Source organism: Hypanus sabinus, chromosome 4 (genome assembly GCF_030144855.1).
Source record: "Hypanus sabinus isolate sHypSab1 chromosome 4, sHypSab1.hap1, whole genome shotgun sequence".
NCBI lineage: Eukaryota > Metazoa > Chordata > Chondrichthyes > Myliobatiformes > Dasyatidae > Hypanus > Hypanus sabinus.
The window spans coordinates 153,606,896-153,615,175 of record NC_082709.1 but is presented as its reverse complement, the minus strand read 5'-3'; the positions used below and the strand labels follow the sequence as shown (position 1 = coordinate 153,615,175).

Here is an 8,280-nt window from a genome sequence, read left to right as displayed (position 1 = left end):
TTGATTGTCATCTATGTCAAAGATCTGAATGATAATGTATTTAACTGGATCAGAAAATTTGTGGATGACACCCACGACACCAAGACTGGGGGTGTAGTGAACAGTGAGGAAGACTATCACGGCTTGCAGAGGGATCTGGAGCAGTTGGAAAAATGGGCTGAAAATGGCAGATGGAAATTAATGCAGACAAGTGCATGATATTGCACTTTGGTAGGACCAACCAGGGTAGGTCTTACACAGGGAATGGTAGGGCATTGAGCAGTGTGATAGAACAAAGAGATTTGGGAATACAGGTTCATAATTTATTGAAAGTGGTGTCATGGGTAAATAGGGTCATTAACAAAGCTTTTGGCACACTGGCTTCATAAATCAATATACTGAGTACAGGAGATGGGACGTTATGTTGCAGTTGTATATAAGATGACAGTGAGGCCTAATTTGGAGTATTGTGTATGGTTTTGGAGACCTACCCACAGGAAAAATGTAAATAAGGTTGAAAGAATACAAAGAAGATTTAGCAGGATGTTGCTGGGCCTGGAGGACATGAGTTACAAGGAAAAATTGAACACATTAGGACACTATTCCTTGGATCATGGAAGACTGAGAGGAGATTTGATAGAGGTATACAAAATTATGAGGGGTATCGATAGGTTACATGCAAGCAGGCTTTTTCCACTGAGGTTGGGTAGGAGTACAATGAGAGGCCATGGATTAAGGGTGAATGGTGAAAAGTTTAAGGGGAGCATGAGGGGAATCATTTTCATTCAGAGGATTGTGAGAGTGTGGAATGAGCTGCCGGCATAAGTGGTGCACGCAAGCTCGATTACAACGTTTAAGCGAAGTTTGGACAGGTAGTGGATGGGTGGGGTATGGAGGGTGATGGGCTGGATGCAGTTCAATGAGAGTAGACAGGTTAAATGGTTCAGCACAGACTAGATGGTCCAAAAGGCCTGTTTCTGTGCTGTATTTTTCTATGACTCTATGATGATAGATTCTACCTTATTCTGACCTTGCACTTTATTGTCCACCTGCACTTTCTGCATTGTTATTGATTTCCCTTGTGCTACCTCAATGCATTGTTATAAAGAATTGTTCTGTATGGACGTTAGGCAAGATAAGCGTTTCCACTGCACCTCCTCTGTGACAACAATATAATACTTTATCAATTTTAGAGGCAAAAGTAAATAGTGGATTTTTTTTCTCAGTTTCCAGATTTATAAAACGCCCCAGACTCAGATGTTCATTTGAAGTTATACACGGACACGTGAAATTATTAAAGGGAAATCTATGGCACAGGATGAGAAAGCAGCCCAGTCCGAACGCGGAAGATTCTGCAAACTTTCTCCAGTTTCCGCTATCCAACTGGCCGCAACAATTTGTGACTTGGAGAATAATGTCTCTCACGCCAATGTTCGCGTCTTTAAAGTGTCACGTGATCCGGGTTCCTCCAATGACAACTGCAAATTCCTACAGCTGTTCCTTCAATCTCCCTTACCCCCGACCCGTGTGGTCTGAGAAAGGGGACGGTCGCTCGAAATTCGCTGCCTCCTCGGTGGGGACATCGCTCGGTGTGAAGGACGTGTCCTCGGCTCCGCCGGCGTCCCGTCACTGTTTGATAATCTCCTGCCGATCGGGTGCTTTAGCGTTTGTTCCGCACGGCAGAGGAGGGGTGTGGTCCTCCTTTAAATCTCGGAGTGCTGCTCCAAATCCCCTTCTCCGGCTCTATTAGCTTGCATTCTTGTCCACCACCCTTTCTCTGCTGCTCCAGCTGCGACCCCTCAGAAATGGTAAGAACCAGCTTTGGCTGCTTTTGATCTTACTTCCCATCCGACTTCACCTCATCCAACGTTTGCATTTACAATCTCTGTTTTGTTTTAAACAGGTATTCAAAAGTATTTCGTTTTTGGTCCTTTTGTCCATCGCCGTGATAAATGCTGAAGTAAGTTTGATTTCTCTGTCCCCCACCCACCCACCCTTTCACTCAATTCCTGCCTCTGGCTGAAAGGGGGACGGTTTTGCGTTTACAAGTTTTGGGCGTTATCGGGTTTAGGCTTTGTCATGGTAAACCCACCTCAAATCCGTACGTCTTGCGGGACTTTGCAGACAGTTACAAGTAATTTGTCCCTGTTAGAAATGTGGCAGCAAGCTGGATCAGAAAAGCTGTGTGCGGATGGGAAGGGTAAAATTCGCTTTGCTTGTTGCTGATCTGAACGAGCTGTAGGTCGCGAAGGCACATTGAAAGAAGTTGCCTTTTCATGTATTAATATTTTTTTTGGGGGGGGGAATCTGAAAAGAGCCGGAAACTGGTGAGTAACTTGGAGCTGTTTGGGAGAATGTGCTGAGTTTTTTTTCACAATAACGGGGAAAAATGCTGAAATCACGACCACTGGGAAATTCAGTGAGAACCCGGGATGTACTGGAAACTTACAAGTATCTACAGGCTCGATAAAAGCACGAAATCTCACATCTCGCTTTGATAAGGGATTACGTTCGCATAGCAGAGCGAACCTCCCCCACCCGGTTAACAAAGATCAAATTCGAAAGCGGGTCCACCACACCAGGTTCCCTGTACGTGTATTACAATTTCATGTATTTTCAATTCAGGGGTGTCAGACTTAAATATACTGTCTCTTATTTTTCAATTTTACCATGAAGTATTTCAAATGCTCACTACTGTCCAAGATTTGTTATTTAAATCCATAGATTCAGCTTTCCAACAAGCGTTCAGCTGTTTCATAAAATAGGTTATGGTGCATGTTTATTAGCAGAAGTTAAACCAGCCAGTTACGCCAGTCTTTCAATTTGGAGACATTTAACATCAAAAGGAATTGATGATTAACCTAAACAACCCAAGTGCTGAATCTTACAGCCACAATTTTCACCTTCATTATCCTATTGATTTACTCTGTTTTCACAAAACTATAGATTACTTTGGTTTGAAAATGATAGTTTCAACTTTAAAAATCCTATTACTGTTAACTACAGTTCACTGATTTACTGAGTCTGCCTGCAAGAAAACGAATCTCAGGGTAGCATATGTATGTACTTTGATAATAAATTTACTTTGAGCTTTGAATTATCCATCTATAATCTGACTAAAAATACAAACTTGTTATATGTTATAGAACCTTTTGATGTGATTTGTTAATGGAATAGGGGAAGCAATATCAAATTGAAAGATTTCATCTCCAGATGATGGTGTTTTCCAGCAGTCTTTACTGTGGCCTTAATTTTGTTATTTTGACTGGGATGAAGGGCCAGGGAGTTGGTTCCATGCAAGTGTCATCTGCAAACACTATATTGAAAAACATAATAGACTGTATGAACATAACTATGATGAAAGGAACATGGAAAGGACTATGAAAATTCATCCATGGTGATGAACAAACCATGCAATATTGTAGAGGCTGAAGAGTAGAACTGAAATTTTAGAAGCAGGCTACCACTAGTATATTACAAATTAAGCATAGGTGACCAGGGATGAATTTCTAACCCCCTTGATCTAAGCAAGTGGGTTAACTATGGCAAGGTGTGGGAAGTGGCAAATGATCAAGTTAGAATATCTTCCTAATAGCAAAGAAGAAATCTCAGAAGCTGAAGTACAGATGTGAGAAAGTGATGTATAACTGGAAAAGAGTTTTGATCTGACTCTCTCTTTACCTTCACTAGTATGGCATTGATGCATTAGCCTTTGAACAAGACCAGCAGTCTACATATAAAAAAAATCAAATTACGTGAGGTTTTCAAAAGCTTCCGTGTATTCCTTTATTTAGAAGTTTCAGAGTTAACCTTGGGTGTTTAAAATGATATTTTTCAATAGAGTAAAGGCAAGGAAGTTTTGGACCAGGGTACAGTAACCATGGTTAAGTTGTAGACAAGCATCCAGAAGGTCTGGGTCATAAACCCAAAGACTGTTCAATTCCCACCAAGGCTGTTGGGAAAATGAAAACATATCTAGAATTAAAATCATTGTTAATTACCATCATCTAGGGAAAAGAACTTGCTGAGCTCACCTGGAATATTGGTCTATTGACTTGCAGGTGGGGTGAATTAGGGATGCAGAGCAAATGTTTAGATCCCTTGATGGAGTAAAAAAAGCTAAAATAAGGAAGTTGTTTCTGAGGACAAAAGATGGTGGAGATTTGGAATTCATTCTTCCAAATGAATGTGGATGCCAGGTCTACAGACCTTTCCAACACAATGTTGGATTGTTGTTGGTAATAGCAGTCAGGTGATCTGCAACAAGGGAAATAGAGGTACAATGCGGCTATGCCCAAAATAAATTGCAAAACACTTGAGAGACTGAATGCCTTATTCCTTTTCTAATTTAATGCATGCTTTCTGATTTGTGGGTTTTCTAATTAACCTAGTTAGATTGAATTACCATTACATGATGTTTAATCATTAATATTATATTGATTTAGTAACTGAGAATTTGCAATTTGAACTTCTGATCAAAAACTCGAATTTGGCTACCCATTTACATTAGAAAAATTTCTTCCCTGATCTAAGAAATAAAAATGACCTCATGTCTAGACTGCTGGATTCAAACCTGAAACAACTTCTCTTAGACATAATAATCAGTTTGCACATGTTTTAGGCACTAGACTAAAACTTTTGAAATGAGGTGGCTCATTTGTCAAAAACAAAGAGTCAACCAGAGAATTTATTTTTTTTAAAAGCAGAATTCTGAACCCACTGTTTTTGTCTTGAGACAGGAGACATGGCCTGAAATGTTGATCCTCATAACTTTTACTCTTTCCTTAAATCTGAAGTTGCTCCTTAATCTCTGTAATTCTAATAGAGTTTGAAACAAATAGCAATTTTGGAATAAATATGGAAATGCAGATATGTACTTAATTTTACTTTATACCTGTGGTACCATACTGACATAATTTCTGAATTACACTTGTGCTTTGGTTAATGAATATTTGTAATAACTTGTTTTTTTTCCCCTCACAGTGTAACATAACTAGTGCCATAATAACAAGTTTCAATATAGACTATGTCAGGTAGATTTAGAGAGTATATGGAACAATAGAACACCATCTTCAGCGGTATGAAGAATGACAAAAACTATCAGAAAAGATTGGAGAGTAACCCATTTTAGCTGTTGTCAGGGAATATTATGGATGGATTCCATTGTGGGTGGAAGAGATATTTGAAATCTCGTGCTCATCACCACCTCGGCTGATACATGGTTAAAGTTGAAATTATTTACATGGAATGGGCATTGTCATAACATTTCAAAGCAAGTTGCTGACAATATCTCATGTTTGAGGTAATTGTAGCTGCTCTCTGGAGCCCTATCAATTAAATATAAAGAGTTCATAAGGATCCAAAGTTGTGCCATTGGCCAGATGCCAATATTTAAAAGGACAAGTCATAAGTGGTGATTTACAAGCATATAATTTAACCTCAGCATGATGGAGGAGAATCTTTAGATTTACCCTGTACAACCATTGACACAGACGGGATTCTTTGAGAAGCTAGTAATTCTGCAGTGGAGGAATTTTAGTAACGGAGAGTCAAGATTATCTGTGACTGATTTCCTCGGAGGATAAGATTGTAATGACTTGTTACCTGGTTTAGATTGGATAGACAGATAAACTTCCTCTTTACAGAGGAAAGAAGAGCCAGAGGACATACAACCACAGAATGGTTATAACATGGAAGGAATGCCTTTAGCTTTTGGAGTCGCTACCATTTCTAATGGAAGAACAATCTAGCTATTCCCTCTCCCCAGAGCCTTGTAGATTCTTTCGTTTCAGACACTCCGTTCTTTTTGAATGCTACAATTAAATCTGCCTCTTCTTTTATTCCAGGTAGTGCACTCCAACCCCAATTTAAATCGCTATCTGTCACTTTTGGTTAATTTACTTAGCATCCTCACGCTACATCTTTTGTTTTTTAATCGCCCTTCTCTATCTGCTTTGTCCGTACCCTTTAGGATTTTGAATCTCTCACTCATCTCCAAGAAACCCAACATATCCCCGTTTATCCAGATAGCAAAAGTTGTTCATTGTTCTTTCCTGTCTTCTCCAAAGCCTTCAGGTTTCTCCTGAGCACAATACCACAGTTATCCTAGCATTTAATAAAAGATCTTCATGAGTGCCTTGCTTATGCTGGTTTTTATAAAATGCATAATCTTCAGCCATTTTCAAACCTATCCTTTTTAATGAACTATGCACTAGCATCTCCAGATATATCAATTGTTTTATCCCCTTTAGTTAATATAGTTTCTTCTCATTCTTCTTACCAAAACGTGACATGATGTATTTCTAAACATTCATATTATCTGCCACCCATCAGCCTGTTCTACACACTTGGAGTCAATTTCAATGCTCCTTATGTAAAATAGAAAAATAATAACTCAAGCTCCAACGCTCTGGGAAATCTACTTCGCATCACCTCTCTGCCCCCCTCCCCAAAATAAACTTTTTAAATTATCCAAATTATTTCTAGATTTTTCCCTACCATAGAAATTTACAATTAGAGACCATATCCTCATTCCCCATTTTGAACAAAGTTGTACAGTAATATCTGCCATTTACCAGTAATGATGAACCTACAAAGGTTTGAAAGATTATGGTGAGAGTTTCTTTACTTTCCTCCCTTACTCCTTTCGGCAAGTTGGAATCTATCCCACATGGACTTGCCCACTTAATGTGGCCAAATTTCCTGCTACCTCTTCTTTATAAATCTTTATCCCAAACAAAATCTCAATGGCATCTTTTGAATGTCCAGCACAATCTTATCTTGTCATCAAGCCTGAAGTATTAATAACACAGCTTCCTTAAAAAAAAATTTCCTTTTCATTCTTGTTGACCCAATTTCTCTTAAAAACACACTTCCTGATCACATGCCTACATAAGATTTTTGGATCCTTCAGTGTGTTTTTTCTTATCCCTCCATTTTCAACTTAGTTCCCTTTCGTTCAATTCCACACTGAACTTTGTCATCACCCTTGCGCTATTAAAGTTAAGTTCTTTATCTTTCTCCTTTTTACTCCATCTTTGCAGGCTCTGGTTTTTATTTTTCTCCACATTGAAATATATTTATCTTGTAGCAGAGGCATTTCCATTTTAAAGGCTCAATTACAGTTTTGCCAGTCGAGCATTGATTGCAGCTACCCAAAAGGAGCTGTTCTTAACTCATTGCAATTGATATTTTTACCTTAGTGACTTATATCCCATTTTATCCTTCTAAACTTTCTATTTTCTATATGTTCCCCCACCACATTAATCTTTCCACATCTCATGGCTTGTGACCCAGAGTCTCATTTCCATGAATATTTTAAAAAGCATTCTTATTTAAGTCAGGCTATGTTATTGTCATGGCACATAATCCAACATAGCTAATGAATCTGTAAATTACTAACCTTCTTTAACATGCTTCTTGGGTTTAGAGTGCATGTATTTAAATAAAATTATTCTGGACTTCGTTGCACACTGTTCTCTGGTCCTGCTTTTAAAAACTTCATTTCTCTTGTTCTGATGCTATTTATCATTCCCATTTCTGTTTGCATCTCCTTTTTTTTATCTGCTCAGTGTTACCTGCCTATGCCAAATTCCCTGCCACTTGGTTAACTTTACCACAACAGCAGCAAATCTTCCCAGCTTCTTTTGAAGTACGATCAGTCTGGGCAGTGCACATCCCATCTCCCCACTGATCTGGTCTGGGTGCCCCAGGAACCTAGAGTCTACCCTACTGTACCTCAATCCACATATCTTCCCTGTATTCTCTTGCAGGTCGGACAGGAAACTAATGTTTCCCAACTCTGTAAAATATGCTTTATTCTTCTATTATTAGTACAAACTTGGATCAGAGTTCCTCAATGTTCATCCTGCCATGTTAGAATTCACTGCAACAACTCTGTGCTCCTAACCTTGAAACCAGGGAGGCAGCATGCCACTCTGGAATCAGTACTACAACAAATGCCTGATTGCTCTCCTATAAATTTTACTAATCTGCTGATTTTCCACTCTCCTCCTACCATTCATTTGCCCAGGTGCTGTGTTCCTGGCCCTGTCCAAATTCCGGAGAGGAAATTCCTTATGCCACCTTCACTCAGAACTGAATGCTGCTTGGAGAACAAGATACTCTCAGGGGTTTCTTGAATTACCATGTTCTCTTTTTTTTGTCCCTTTTGCCAACAATCTCAAGCTGTGTTGCTATTATTCTCTGACACATTCTATCTACGAGAACACCAGTGGACTACAATGACTCCAGATGTTAATAGTTTTCTATGTGGCTCTGGAATACAGAAAATCTCCTGGA

General features: G+C 39.1%; 1 protein-coding gene across 1 annotated transcript in view; it reads left to right on the top strand.

The window, feature by feature from the left end:
• Positions 1-1,494: 1,494 nt before the first annotated feature.
• The window catches only part of fstl1b (follistatin-like 1b), a 127,018-nt gene continuing 120,232 nt past the window's right edge, over positions 1,495-8,280 (top strand). The window contains exons 1-2 of the mRNA XM_059968465.1: positions 1,495-1,787; positions 1,883-1,939. Coding sequence (XP_059824448.1) covers positions 1,785-1,787; positions 1,883-1,939 — 60 coding nt within the window. The 5' untranslated portion in view covers positions 1,495-1,784. The remainder of the gene's footprint in view (positions 1,788-1,882; positions 1,940-8,280) is intronic.